A 16,039-nucleotide genomic window follows, 5' to 3' on the forward strand; every position below is an offset into this window, starting at 1 on the left:
TTGGTACCAGTGATTTCTGTCAAGCAAAATATACTTAAATGTTCACTTCTCAAATGTTTCGTTCTGATCTTTCTGTCTTGTACTACTAGCTAAGAACTTGTAAGTTTAGTTCTATTATATTGCATAGTCTCAGAAATGAAGATATTAAAAGTTTTGCCAGTTTCTTTATTTCTGAAAGATGCTCATCTGATCTAGTTAGGCTTCAGTACATTGCCATGCATTATTATATGGGAGCCTGAGGGAATATACAATTAAATAAAATTAATGTTTCAGCATAGTACAAAGAGAACATACTCATTCCAGGGTATCTTGTGGCTAAACCTCTGCTTGCTGCTACAGGAGGAGAAAACTCAGTAAAATGCTTATGAATGCGGAGAGGCTATTTTTGTGTGGAGGGGTTTTGGAAAGCATTAAGTCTTTAACATATTAACTATTCAAGCTGTTGACAAGAAAATTGACTAACTTGAGTTCATAAGTATTTCTAATCACATTGGTAATTTGTGTGCCACTTTTTAAATGATTTTTAATTAAAGTATTTTAATTGCATTTTTTTCCAAAAGGGGACATACCAAAAGAATTGACAGCCTTAATCCAATATATGACTGCAGCAGACAACTTGTCAATGTTAATCTAGAAGAAAAGCGTAGAAAATGTTATTTCAGTGTCTGCTCAAGCAATTAAAAATTGCTCCTTTTTATATACTTATATCTTTGGGGGAGGGGGGTGTCTGTGTAGTGTGTATACATACATACATATATGTTAGTGGTTCTTATATAGATATACTGTATATTGACATTAGCTTGAATCCAATTTTAGTGTTAAAGCTAAATTGAAGCTAAACTTCAATTATAAGCTCATATTTAGGAAGGTTTATAACTGATGTAAAAGACTTGCTCAGGAACAAATCTTTATTGTAATTATGGTATTTTGGAAAGTAGACTGGTAACATTTATCTTTAGGGAGTGAAAAAAAAATCCCCAAACCTCATTTAATACCTGTTTCAGACATTCTCTTAAGATTTATTTAAAAAAAAAAATTATAGCTTTCATTTAGAAATGTTGACTGGAGTAGCAGTTGAAATGCCTTGGTAAATGCATCTCTGGGCAGATCTGGCTAATGCTTCTTGAAAATAGCTTTTGTGTGTTTGACATAGTGGGGCAGCTCTTTCAGCGTAGTTTACTGAGTAAATATATATTTAATGTTTTTAACTTTAATATATTGTTGCAGCTAGTCCAGAAAATGGTGAACAAAGTTTGAATATTCCAGCTCTCACTATATCATTCACTCAAATGCATCTTACTTTACAAGGGAAGAAGTGGGCAGTTAATAAAATTTTGAGTTAAGACTTCATTTTCAATAGTGAAATAAAAAACATAAGTATGCCTTGTTCCCCTATTTTTATAATATTTTAAACTGAGATGCCAGTGTTTTTGTACCATTTCTATGAATCAGGGTTCACATAGGGGCCTGACCATCTTAGTGTGCTTTATCAGATGGAAATATAATTCCAGATTCACTTTTACTCTTGTAGTAAAGCTAGTTGAAAAGGTCTTTAAGCTTTATTAAGTACAGTCAGCCTGCACAAATCTAGTTTCCATTCAGTTTCCTGTTTATGACTCTAGGTACGGTAGGATAACATTTCATTTTGAAGGATGGCCACCAACATTACAACAAAGATACTGACTTCTTATACAAGGGCTAAGCAATATATTTCAAAATCCTCTCCCATCCTCACGCCTAGCTGTTTTTTTTAAGAATTGTTTTGACTTTCCAGACTGTTGGCAACATTTTCTAAACAAGTAATATTTAACAACTTCATTGGTCAGTGCTGCTCCACAGAGATGGGGCAAGTTTGTTAATCTGTTTATCGGCATTCATCTTTGAAATCCCATAGGTTAATTTGTATAGAGAAGGATTTTCCTGGTGAGATAAATGTAATGACCATAATTAGTTCTTACTGCATCTGCTGGAACTACGAGGTGTTCAGAGGTCTCACAATGATCTTTTGTTGAACTGTAGACATGACTCTGACAAGTATGTTTGGTCCAGGGGCTGACCAGGTGCAACACTCATATTCTCTTACTCTTGAGAAACTCTATCCCTGTGAGAGAATTTTTTTTATCGTTTCTAAGGCCAGACAAAATTTCTTGGAGAGCAAATGCCATGATTGTTATGCAGAGCGGGATGGTAGTTTTGCTGATTTTTAGAAAGTTTCAGCATTCATCCCAAAATTTCATGGTGCATCAAAGGGGGGCACATTATGACTACGAGTTTACTCATGTGCTGCAGGTACAGCTTACAGTACTCATCTATTTTTCACCCTCTAGTAGCTCAGTGAAATTCTTTTACTTCTTTGTTGTGTTGTGCCCAGGTTCTTGATGTCAGTCATGTGAGCCTTTTAGTGATGTTAATCACTGTTTCGGACTAAACATTTGGACATGTAGATTTCAAAGAGAGCTTCCATTTAGCATATACAGGATGTAAGAGGAGTTAGAGCATTTGTAAATTCAGATAGTGAAGCTCAAGTGCACAGATTACATTTGCATCCATATGTTGGAAAAATAAAGATTTTGATTTAGAAATTACTAGATATTAAATACTACTGTTCTGTTGAGTGTGAAAGAAGTCAAAATATTAAGACAAAGCCCTACTACACTTGATAGATTTCTGAATTTCACACTTGTTTGTTTCTAGTGAAACTTAATTAGGGGTTAGAATAGCCAGAGGATTATGGAAGAGCTGTGGCTGATGAGGGATTTTCATAAATCTATATGATGCAAAGGCTTTAGTGCTTGTTTCAGTTTTTTCCCACAGAAATAATGCTATTTAGAAATTATTCCTATAGAGAGATTAATGCAATGAAAACACAACTATTTTCAACCTTACCATTTTTATATCATGTTGTTCTCAATTGTGATCCCTGAAGATGCATTTAATATGGGGGAGGGAGTTTGGAGGGGGGATTTTCTTCGTATAATGATATACAATTTGAGAGACATTTTAGTTTATTGCTGTTACATATACAAGAATGACAGGGTAATTAAAGATTCATTTGGGATATCTTCTAAACAGCTGGTGAAGCAAGGCAAGGATCTGTGGAGTAAGAGCCACTTTTATCTATGCTTGCTCTTTGGAAGAACTGTTACAAAGTCCAAATGCCCACGGGCAGTGGGCTGAAAACAGAAAAGCTTCTGTTTGCAGTCGCAGTATCTTGTGAGATTAGACTGATTAAATAGAATATAACTGCCATTTCATGGATAGAAATCCTCTGAGGAGCAATTTGTGAGTTGCAGGAAAGCAAAGATAAATACAAAGTACACAGTGCTTTTCCTCTTGTGTCCAATAAACCTGAGGGATGCTGTCTCTCATCATAGTTCAAATCGGCAGTCTGTTTTCTTTGATTTCGTATGTTCAGTAAGATTGCAGCCTTAATATTGCTGTGAAGTTTGACTAGCTAGTAACTGCAAAAGATTGAGCCTCTAGGATAATGTCTCTAAACTGTTCAGTACACACAGGATACATATTACTTTTTCTTCTCCAGCCATTTGGTGTTCTGGATCTGTTGGCTTCTTTATATAGGTTGCAGTTTCTAAGCAAATTCTCCAGTTGTTGATCTCCAAGCATCTGCTTTGCCCCATACTCGAGCTGGATTCTCCTTCAGGGTTGCTTTTGTGTTTTGGTGCTCAGTTTTTATGGCTTTCCCATGGCAGATTCCTTTGGGCTTGTTGGATAGTATTAAATAGAGGAGCAGAGCCACTGTTGTAGAATTGCAAGGAATTCTTCAGTACTCTCATGATGTGTACCTTCTCCTAGGTGGACACACTCTGACTTCTGTTTAGCCTTCCTGTTCAGCACATATGGTGGGGTCTCACTCCATATGGAGTAGGATATTATAGCAGCAAGAACCTTCAGTCTGTTCTGGTTGTCAGTTGTGGAAAGACTCCTTGCTTAGGAAAGCAGGTGTAGCAAGATACTGGCTGCAACTCTGCAGGACAGTTCCAGGACAGCAGTAGTATAAAATCTTCTGATGATATTAACCACCATGCCTTCTGCCTCTGCATGTTGCTCAGAACCATTCTTCTGCTCTCCACCCATATGCTCAGTTATAGAGAATCTGATTATCCTCTCTTCGGGAATCCTAAATCAGACCTCTGTAACATGATTACAATTTTCAGCATCCTGTTATGGCCGGAGAGGAGAGATACTAAGTGGGCATTCAGCTCAGGAAATTTGATTGCAAGAGGAATCCATAAGTGAGAGAATAGTTTGTCAGTAGCACAGAGTATAAGATGCATGTCACTACTGGTTGTTCCATTACTCAATCTAAACCTAGCTAGCCATCATGGCTGCTGACAGATCTGGGGAGGGGGAAAGAAACCCTGGCGCTTTATTTTCAGTTTGATGTGTCCCTATGCCACGTGCAGCACATTCCCAGAAGAGGAACCGCATTAGTTTGATCAGCTGATTGAATCAGTTATTATATAAGTGCCAAAACCACTACTGAAATGCCCAATATATACAGATGCTGGGGAGCCAAGTCATACTAACGCAGTTCCTCTTCCAGTAAAGCACCATTTCTTTTTATCACGGACAGCAGCAGCCCATAACAGTACCTTGTTTTACAATGATTAACCAAGTACTTGAAGTATAATTAAATTGGGATCCATTGCATGAGGTATCCTGAAATGGTTGAGGTAGGGCCCAAATTGGATTGGGGTAGGATTAGCTAGTCTGTCTACACACACTGGGATTAGCAAAATAAATCCTTATTAGTCCAAATTAGTTGATATTTAGTGTAGCCAAACCATTCCTAACACGCACCTTGGGCCAGATTCCAATATCAGCACTGAAGCAATTGTTTTTCCCCTTGCATTGGAGTTTGAATATTAATTAGTAGTTGTACATAGCTGAACAACAGGCTAATTTTTGCTTCTTATAATTCATTTGATTCATTATACCTCATAAATTTTGTTCCCACCTACCCCAGCTCTGATTTTTTATTTATTTTTTTTACCCTGAAAGATAGATGCCTACAGCAAGGATTTTCAGGTATATATTTATAGGTGCATTTTAACTTAAGGGGGATGTGTCATATATGTGTCATTTTGCTCAGCAGAAGGCAAACAAAAACCATGGGTACCTTTTGAATTTCACTTAATCCCTATTTCAAGGACTTGCATGAATAAGCCTTGTGTCTGTGCTCTGTATGTAGAATGAGCTCCAAATGGGACAAAAATTTGTTTTGTTTTTTTCCTACCCTGTAAGTTCTGGAGGTGTGGGGGACAATATTGAGATTTCTCTTGATAGTTGTTGCTTCAGTACTCAATTACCAACAAGGTTTTAAGGTGGTGATATTTTTTTGTTGTTGTTGTTGTTCCAGAAAACTGAGAAGTGGGAAAGTGAAAAGACTGATGCAGACATGGAGGAATATATCTGGGAAAATACCTGCTCTCAGAAGAATGTCTTGGACACACTTCTGCGAATAAAAGCTGCAGAGAAAATCAGTGATGTGCCTAGGGAAGAACTGCTTGCTTCTGAGATAGTTGAGAATTACAAAAACTCTGTGGTCCTGCTTAAAAACGAGGGGGAAACAGAGGATAACATGTCTAAGTACAAGGAATCAGTGAAGAAACTGCTGAATCTGCAAGGATTCCAATGAAAATAGACTTGCTTAAGTATAAAGGTGAAAATATGTATTAATACCTTTGTATAAAATTCAGATTAGCTATCCATAATGTCTAAGCATCTTCCTTCTTCAAGTTTTTAAAAAATTAACTAAACCCAAATGCAGGTGATTATCCAATTCGGAAAGTATCAGCGATGCTTAAATTCAGTCATGGGGAAAGTTTATAAACTATCATGGTCCACAAAAGTCATTTGTGTATGAATAAAACTTGTATTAGTTCTTGTCTGGCAAGCTATCAAAATGAATGCCCATTGCTTTCAATTTGCCATTCAACAAGTTCTAGCTAGTCTGGAACATGGTGGATCCATAACCAGTCTTTTGATCCATCAGAAATTTAAGCATGACTTTGGGCAAGTCACCATGGGTACAGTCATTAAAAAAGTATGTAAGAGATTTTGGGCTAACAAGTTCCACTGACTTGCAATGAGACTTAAATTCATGTGTGACAACATTCACTTTTAGAATGGGAGTTGGTACCTAAACCGCTTGGGTACTTTTGAAAATGTGACCCTTAGGTTTTCTGTGTGTCTGTTCTTTGGGGATAATATTTCCCTGCCTCTAAGGTATTGGAAAGATAAAGATCTATTGGAAAGATAAAGTTAAACATGTTGATGCTCATATATTATGCTAGGACAGAGACTGGCAACCTACACTCAACCAAGTCACTGGATCCAGCCCACAGAGCTAGGGTTTTCTTGGGTAACCTTGGTGGCTTGTGGCTTTGCCCATGCCATGCTGCAGCCGGGTAGCGGGGAACTTTTTGCATTTGCAGCACCACAGTCAGGCAGTGGAGAGAAGCATAAGTGTAGAAAAGCAGTGGTGGCAGCCGGGTCCTAGTACCAGCGTGTCAGACCCACCCTGGGCTGTTCCAGCCTACTTGCCATAAAATATTGCTGACACCTGTGCTAGAAAGCCAGATAAGCATCTTGAATAGAAATGGTATGCCCAATGGAAAAGGAACAGGATAAGGTAAACCTTGAAATAGGAAATAGACAAACTAGTGGGTTGAAGGCTAATGAGAATTGTTTTCCAGGATACCATCATGCATAAAGAAGGAAAAAGGAGAAAATGGAGGTTGGAAGCATACAGCATAAAATCTTTGTATGCCTATATAAGATGTATATAGAATAAGTAAGCAAATAATGTATTGTTGCATGAACAAAAGGGATTTTAATGAAAGGACGTAGACTGTTAAATGAGTGAAGTATAAATTAGGGTATGACATTTTTGGTACAGGAGGTGTATTAACCTGTCTATCATGAGTGAACCTGGAAACTCTTGGTGTGGGAAACAGTTGGTTCCAGCTGCTTGTTACCAGGAATAGAAGAAAACATGATATGAATGAGTATTATTCCTTTGATTTTTATTTGAACAGAAGTGATGTTGAAAACCAAAACTTCCAACAAGTTTCAGGTACACAACACTGATCAAAAATAGTTTCTTTAATAGAAACAAATATTCAGGAAAATTAGTCGTACAACTGATTTGGTTACTCTTCTTTCTTTCGTTAAAAAAGAAATCTCAAAAATAGAATGCATAGCTAATTATGCCAAGAGTTTGACTTTCAGGTTTACAAAAATAATTCCTGTGTTGGGGGAAAGGGGTGTTAATCAGAATTAGATATTGTAAATCCTTGATATGTAATAAGGCCAAACTGATAACCTAATGCTCCACTCCCCAGCCACAGCTAGTTAAGAGGAAAACAGTTAAGAGCATGGGTATGAACCCTGGCTAGGGAGGAGGAAAATTATTTCTGTATAATGTTATTTGGGACTCCACGGGAAGCCTTCTGACTGGCTTCAATCTTTTGACATTAAGGCCTCTATATACTGCAGCTCATGTCATATGCACAGGTGGCTAGTGTCTCCCTTCTTAAGGGAGTGGCATTGTCATAAGGATTCTGTCTAGTAGGACGCAATTTTCCATATAGACAGAAGTCTCTTTAAAAAATGAATATTCGAATCATTGCTACAGAATCCTTATAATTGCTACTATCAAGATTTTTTTAATCTTTGCATGACCGTCCTATTTTCAGTCTTGTCACATCATAGTTATTCACTTTCTAGACAAATTTTCCCTTCTTTCAGCTCTGCACCAAGGTGAATTTTATTTCTGAAAGGTTGAGCTGTTGCGGGGAATGGTCCAGCTGTTTTTGAAAGAAAGGAGAGAGGAGGTGAAAGTAAAAACATTTTTCCATTTGAAGAATATTTGCTTGTTGCAATTTTGACTTGGAAGATACCATGAATTGTTGAAGAATGTCTGGCTTTTTTTCTACTTGACTGGGCCTGAAGGCAGAATCTGTCCATTAATATAGTTGTACCATCTGTAGAGCAATGGGGACCCTCAAGTACTATGATGACATTGTGTAATGTACATTTTTATAACCTTAATTGCTGATCTTTATCTGCTAGGGCATATTACCCTTGCAAAGCAGAGTCTACAAAAGACTGTTCTCTGTTTAGACAGGTGCAAACAGGGGAAGTACAATAACAAATGTACAGGTCTGCATAGCACCTTATTCGTATCAGTGATGCTTCATTAATGTGTTGTAATGCATCGGCAGCATTCTAAAGCTTACATACCTTCACCTTATTACATGGGGAAGTGTTTCATTTAAAGGTAGAGATAAATGTAAATCAAGAAACTGCTAGCTTTGTAAACCTGATTCAGTAGTTTGTGGAAGTAATATTTGAACTTTATTAAAGCATGAAAAGAGCACTTGGCATTCTACCATCAGACAAAGAAGCATTGATGATGTCTACAAACAGTGGGCCTATTATCTCACAGCTGGCCTTTTCCAGCCAGGAGCAGCATGGAGCTAGTGCAGGAGTAATGGCCACAGGTACTTTCAGGACTTCAGTGAATATTATAGGCTGAAACATCATCAGACAAGGCTACTAAATGTGTTCCTTTGGGACCACTGTCCTGTCCTCACAGATGCAGATTTCTCATTCTAAATGCAACAGTTTTCTCTGAGGGAGAAAAAATCTACTTGCAGTGAGAAAATTCTCACTCCAGTGGAAGCAGCTCATATTAGCACTGCCTTTTTAGTGCTTACCTATATGGTCTTGGAATCCTTGTTTCTTCTTTGCACCTTATTTTTGGACATTATCATATGTACATACATACCACACATACCTCTTCCCAAAAATTAGCTCTCTAAAATTGGGATACATCTTTATGAGAGGAAGCTGATCTCCACACTAAAGTGGAGGCATAGGGATGCTAGAATGGCTGCTAGGGATGTTCTGGGCTCTATCAAGGAAGGATGGAGGTCCAGTCCCTCCTTGTCACTCACTTGCTAGCTACAGCTCCAGAGGTACAAGTTTAACCCTGTCACTGCCAAATTGGCAACAGCTTTTGGCCAAGGAGGGTTAAACTTGTAGCTCTGGAGCTGCAGTTTAGAGCGTGGGTGACACTGACAGCTGAACTATGCCCATCTTGTATGTAACCAGAACATTCAGCCATGTTGATCCCAGGCTGTGACGGTTAAGATTCTAGAAAAACAGTTTTTCTTCATCTGCCTTCCCAGAGCAAGTTGCATGTCTTATATGTGAGGGTGTGATATGTGAGTAATATGATACTACTTTACCTCCCCCCCCCCGACTTTGTCTACTACTCATTTCTTTTGCAGAGCCCAGAAGCACTTTTTATTTCAACCAGGCCTTTCTATCAAGTGTTGGTATAGGCTTTCCAAAGTCACCTGGTTTCAAACTCTGTACCTCTTGCCTCCCATAGATGGGCACATCGAGTGCCTTCCCTGCTTGAAGGGGTCCCAGGTCTACAGGAACCATGCAAGGTGATCACTTCCTAGACCAGGAAGGAGTGTGAAGTCATATCTCAGGTTTACCTCCTGCCATCATCAGGCTCTGAACCCAGAGTGTAGGACTCAATTGGGAGCAGGCCTTCCAGGGAGCAAATTCCTCCTCAAAGACTATCTTCCACACAGTGCCAAAGATGAGCTTCCTGGTGAGCATCAGCCTGGAGACTGTTCCAGAGGGAGACTGCCATTGCAGGATCCTCGAGAGAGATTCTTTACTTCACTTCTAAACTTCATGGCCCCATGAAGAATATTGACAAAGCTCAGAAATATCCCTTTCTTAGAGCTACCAGTGTGCCTTCCTGGAGACTCCCCCTCATCAGGCCCTAAGGAATTAAGCCCCCAAGGTTCCTCCTTCAGCACCTAGTTATCATGGAACCACCTTCTTGGCACCAATCCTTATTTCAGTAGTAGTGCTTGCTCCTCTACTGATACTCTGTTTTCTCCCTACAGCCTTCTGCTATTCTATCCCATATACTAATGGCAATTTCTCCAGAGGTTCTGTTTCTGTTCTTTGGTTTCCATGTGACTAATCTGACATGCCCCTTCCTAGCTGAGGAAGTTTTGGTTTCCAGAGCTGCTGCTCTTGTTGGAGAGAAGCCCAGGACTGCTGTTCTTGGACCAGCTTTTCCAGAACAGGAGGACACTCCAGAAATATCTGCATCCCCTTACCTTCATAGCCTCAATGCTGGAAGGTTCTCAATAATGAAGTGGGCCTGCTTACTCCATCAGGGACATTATTGATAACTGAAGATACTCTACTAAATGATCCTACCTACCTGTCATTCAAAGCTTCTCTCCCATTGTAAGGTTGTTACTGGAGGTATATTAGACTACTACACAAAACAGAAGCAAAGTGATCTCAGTTGTTATCACAATGTCACTCTATTATTATAACTTGTCACCTAGCCACAGAGCGTCAGCCTTTTCTACCCAGCAGTATTAAAGTTCCCCAATTATGACAAAACATATTCCTGGTGATAAGAAATGGGTCCCTCAGTGCAACCTGAATTTAAAGTTTATGGTCTTAGTGAACACACATTTGTAATGAAGGTAATTTGCTTGCTTTCCATGTGTCCACGAAGGTGGCTTTGTTGGTGTCTAGCACTCCATCAGAGAGAGAAGGGCAAGATTCAAGTGAGATCTTTGTAAATAAATAAAAAGAATTAATTAAAACTCGCTCCCAAGTTTTAATTTATTTGCAAAATATGTCTTAAGCAGCAGATGTGATTATTGCTTTTTCTTGCATAAACCTCACTTCCTGAGAGCTTGCATATTTTTCCACAAACTGATTATCTTTTCTCTGTGTAGGACTCTAAGCCATTTTTGGGAAATTTTGGTTATTTGTACCCAGTAGTTCAGAGATCAAAGGACTCCATTGATTTTTCTACCCAGAGACTTTACAGTGGATAATCATAATATATCAATATGTTCTACCCAATAGAATCATAGAAAATTAGGGTTGGAAGGGACCCCAAGAGGTCATCTAATCCAGCCCCCTGCACAAGGCAGGACATTCCCAACTAGATCATTCCAGCATTGGCTTTGTCAAGCTGAGCCTTAAAAACCTCCAAGGATAGAGATTCCACCACCTCTCTAGGTAACCTGTTCCAGTGCTTCACCACCCTCCTAGTGAGAGAGTTTTTTCTAATATCCAACCTAAACCTGCCTTGGTGTAACTTGAGATGGTTGCTCCTTGTTCTGTCATCTGCCACCACTGAGAACAGTCTAGCTCCATCCTCTTTAAGACCACCCTTCAGGTAATTGAAGGCTGCTATCAAATCTCCCCTCAAATCCCACTTCTGCAGACTAAATGCACCCAGTTCCTTCAGCATCTCCTTAAAAGTCATGTGCCTCAGCCCCCAAACCATTTTGTTGCCCTCTGGTGGACTCTCTCCAACTAGACCACATCCTTTCTATAGTGGAGGATCCAAAACTGGACACACTACTCCAGATGTGACCTCACCAGTGCAGAGTAGAGCAGAATAATTGCTTCCCTCGATCTGCTGGCAACAATCCTACTAATGCAGCCCAGTATGCTGTTAGCCTTCATGGCAACAAGAGGCACACTATTGGCTTTTATCCAGCTTATTGTCCACTGTAACCCCCAGGTCCTTTTCTGGAGAGCTTCTGCTTAGCCAGTCAGTCCCCAGGCTATAGGAGTGCATGGGATTGTTCCACCCTAAATGCAGGACTTTGCATTTGTCTTTATTGAACCTCATGGGCGTATTCACATGAGTGTGGACACTTGTTTCCCTGGGGACACCCATGCCACATGCTTTGCCGCATGGCAAGCTATATCTGGTAGGGTAGGGGAGGCTGGGGACAACACTGCTGGCCCCAGCAGCCTTACCTGGGGTTCTGGGGTCTCCCAGAGCTGCAGCAGTGGCAATTCTGCCACATGGAGCTGGGTCAGTAGCCTGGAGCTGGGTCAGTGGCCACAGTGCAGCTCTGGGTGGCCTAGCTCCGCTTCTGAGCAGTGTTCACTGTCTACATGTGTACTGCTTCGCTTTTTGTTTTTCCACAGGGTTTTTTGACCCTGGCGGTCAGAAAAACATTTAAAAAGTGGAGCAGCGCACACGGGCAGCACTCCCTTGCAGTCTGGAGAATATCTGAATATGCAGTATGTGGTGCCACCTGTGTGTTTGCAGTACCACATAACACACAGCCGCATTCCTCTGGACCCAGCCCATGAGATTTCTTTTGGCCCAATCCTCCAATTTGTCTAGGTCACTCTGAATCCTAGCCCTACCCTCCAGTGTATCTACTCAACCCCCAGTTTGGTGTCATTCAGGAACTTGCCAAGGGTGCAATCCATCCCATCTTTCATACCGGTAATAGATTTCATAGACATTAGGGCTGGAAGGGACCTCAGAAGATCCTCAAGTCCAGCCCCCTGCCCAAAGGGCAGGAGGTCAGCTGGGGTCATAGGATCCCAGCAAGATAAGCATCCAATATACTTTTGAAGGTGTTCAATGTAGGTGCTTGAACCACCTCCGATAGCAGGCTGTTCCAGACTTTGGGGGCTCGGACAGTAAAGAAATTCTTCCTTATGTCCAGCCTGAAATGGCCTTGCAGGAGTTTATAACCATTCAACCTAGTAATCCCTTGGGGCGTTCTGGTGAACAAATGTTCCCCCAGATACTAATGATGATATTAAACAAAAGCTGCCCGAGGACTGACCCTTGGTACACTCCACTTGATACTGGCTATCAGCTAGACATTGAGCCATTGATTACTACCCAATAACTAAAGTGGTTTTCAGTAGTTACAATACTCTGCCTCAAACCCACAATACAGTAGCCTTCCTTTGTAACATCTCCATGCCAGACATTTGAAGCCACCTGAAGCTCTAAAGGGCTTCAGAGTTTATGGCCCATTAGCTTGTTCTGTCATTTTCCTCTTCCTTGGAGTCAGTGATGACCTGTAATTCACACCCCACTCCCAGCCCTGGTTGAGAGAGCTGAACAGAGGAAGTAGGGGAACAAACACTGCCCTTTAGACCCTTAGTATAAAGCACAAGATAAGGCGAAGCATGTGTACATTGCATAGATAATTCAGGGGCAAAAGTTTATTTGAACTAGACTGCTTGAGGTTCATAAGCATGCACACCTTGAAATGTGCTATGTGGAAAACACTTCCCAAAGGCCTCTTATTACTGTAGTAATTAATATCTTTATTCACCACCTGGAACAGGTCTGTTCCTATTTTGCCAGTGTTATGATATAGGCTTCCTCTGTCTCCCTCATAGCTGCTTCTTTAAAAAAACAAAACAAGACAATATAAAACCCTATGCATGTTGTAGTTGGTCAGTCAGTTGGTCTCAATATTCTAGTCATTTCCTCACTTTGTCATAGCATATCTTCAAATCACAGGGACCTGTCAGTGTAGCAGGAAAGAGGACATTTAGGAACCACTGTATTAAGGCATGCAGATTCAACATTTTCATATTTCACAGTACCATTGAAAATAGGCAGCTGGTATCACAGTATATTCCATCACGGTGTTCAGTGGCCTAGAATACTCGTCTTAGACAAACCATTATTCAAAAAAAGAAACAGTCTGCTGCCCTAATCCAGGGGCAGAAGCAGGGAAGGTTTTGGAAGTTCAATTGCACCCCACTTCAGTTTCTGCTTCACTGAAAGTTTAAAACAAACTGCCTGGCTTGGACAGCTGTGTTTCTATTCAGGTGGAATTGAGGGAGTCAATAGACTTCATAGCTCATTGTTATCTGCTTAATTTCTGCTAACAACTTCTCTCCATAGGTATTAACAACCCTTAGAATCATAGGAAATAAGGGTTGGAAGGGATCTCAGGAGGTCATCTAATCCAACCCCCTGCTCAAAGCAGAACCAGCCCCAACTAGATCATCCCAGCCAAAGCTTTGTCTAGCCAGGTCTTGAAAACCTCCAAGACAAGATGGAGATTCCGCTACCTCTCTGGGTAACCTGTTCCAGTGCTTTATTACCCTCCTAATGAGAAAATTCTTCCTAATGTCTAACCTAAACTTCCCTTGCTACAGCTTGACGCTGTTGCTCTTTGTTCTGTCATCTGCCACCACTGAGAACAGTTAGCTCCATCCTTTTTGGAACTATCCTTCAGGTAATTGAAAGCTGCTATTAAATCACCTCTCAGTCTCCTCGTCTCTAGACTAAATAAATCCAGTTCCCTCAGCCTGTCCTCAGAAGTCATATGCCCCAGCCCCCTCACTGTTTTATGTTAGCCACATACTTTCTGTGTTGGGGGGCCCAAAACTGAACACAGTTATCCAGAGCTAGCCTCACCAATGCTGAGTAAAGGGGAATAATCATTTCCCTTGACCTGCTAGCAACACTCTTACCAATGCAGCCCAGTAAGCTATTAGCCTTCTTGGCTACAAGGGTGCAAAAGGGCACCCTTGATCTTCCTCTAATCAAGCTAGCCTTCCTTCTACAATGATCCTGTCTGTTATCTACTCCTAGTAATGGTTCCTTGCTCACCTCCCATCATGCCCAGTAAAGGTGTGTTACTACCTAGGAACCTGTACTGGGTGGCTCTGTTCCTAGGGGATTTGAACCCACAAGAAATCAATCAGAGATCGGGAGGAGAGAGGCAGGGCCAAAAGCAGGCTGAGCTGTGCAGTGGTCAGAGGCAGAAGGGAATTGCAACGGTGAAACAAAGATTACATTATTCTAATGACCCTTTCCTGAATTATTTGTTGCAGCAGGTAATGGAAGCTGAACCAGCTGAACCAGTTCCGTGTGCAGCCAGGCTGATGAATAGCAGTTGTACCTGCTCAGCAACAGGTGCCTGTGCTACCCAGGAGCTGGCAGTCAGCACAGACTCAGCTATGCTTGTTTTTATTTGGATGAGAGACTGAATAATAGCGCCCTAGGCCTCTAGCATATTAGTAACGCTTCTAGTTTCTTTTTCAGTGGAGAAGAATATACGTTGTGACTAATATATAGGCTCACCACCCTTCAATGCAAATGTGACAGGTGGGCAGGACCAGAAGTCCTGCCCCTTAGCTCTGCCCCCTTTCCCCTTGTGCGGTGCATGATGTCACCAGTCCTGCCCCCTAACCCCAGTCACATGGTGCATGACGTCACCAGCCCTGCCCTTGACCCCAGTCACGTGGTGTGTGACATCAGCAACTCTGCCCCCACCCCCGGTCAGATGGTGTGTGACATCAGCAACTCTGCCCCCACCCCCAGTCACATGGTGTATGACATCGGCAACTCCGCCCCCACCCCATCACATGGTGTGTGACATCAGCAACTCTGCCCCCACCCCGTCATGTGGTGTGTGACACCACCACCACATGGTCCATGACATCAGAAGGACAGCCCATGCAGACCCCCAAAGCCCAACCCCTCATGCTGCAAGAACCACCCTAGATCATGTGGTACAGTTATGACCTATCGCCCAGGCCCCTGAAGCAGACGTTGAGAATTTGGAAGATGGTATCTTTGTGCCATGGTTTAAATTTGTCCTCAAGTGTTTGAATGCACCAGACAGGTGTTAGCGTGGGGTGGGTGTGGGGGAAAGTGGTTACCAGACATGTCTACACAGGAGGCTATGTTAAAGGAAGTTTATTACTCTCCTGGTGAAGCTGGCAGTTTTGGCGGGGTGAACACACTTTTTGAAGCCACCAAAACAATACAATTAACACCAATCCTGCTCTGCCCGAATTAGTTATGCACTATGACCAAGCGTTCAGGAACGTGAGACTTAAATCCAATGATAACTCTTCTGGTTTTTATACGCATGGTGAGCTAAGCTTATATTTTGGGAATGCTACCCAGAGTCTCTTTTAAAAAACCCACCCATCCACCTGATATTACCAGCGGGTTCAATTTGCTGTATGTCTACAAGGACATTGTAGAACATCAGCTTGTCGGGGAGTTTTCAGTACCTTTGCTACGCTGCGTCCCTGTCCATGGGAGCAACAATGAGTTTGTCACCATCACATATGACAACCCACATTATACCCCCATCAGTCAGCACCACATCAACACAATCAGCATTGAAATAAAGACGGATCAGAACAAACA

The 16,039-nt window shown here is 41.3% G+C and overlaps 1 protein-coding gene across 2 annotated transcripts in view; it reads left to right on the forward strand.

Moving 5' to 3' along the window:
- Nucleotides 1-10,823, forward strand: part of MRPS35 (mitochondrial ribosomal protein S35) — a 54,697-nt gene extending 43,874 nt beyond the window's left edge. Inside the window, exons 8-9 of one of the 2 annotated variants that reach the window (XM_006028364.3) lie at nt 5,381-5,683; nt 7,774-10,823. In XM_006028364.3, coding sequence (XP_006028426.3) covers nt 5,381-5,659 — 279 coding nt within the window. In that variant the 3' untranslated portion in view covers nt 5,660-5,683; nt 7,774-10,823. The remainder of the gene's footprint in view (nt 1-5,380; nt 5,684-7,773) is intronic. The other variant, XM_025209771.1, reaches the window with a different exon arrangement.
- The last annotated feature ends 5,216 nt before the right edge of the window (nt 10,824-16,039 follow it).

The sequence above is a fragment of the Alligator sinensis genome, unplaced genomic scaffold (genome assembly GCF_000455745.1).
Source record: "Alligator sinensis unplaced genomic scaffold, ASM45574v1 scaffold15_1, whole genome shotgun sequence".
NCBI lineage: Eukaryota > Metazoa > Chordata > Crocodylia > Alligatoridae > Alligator > Alligator sinensis.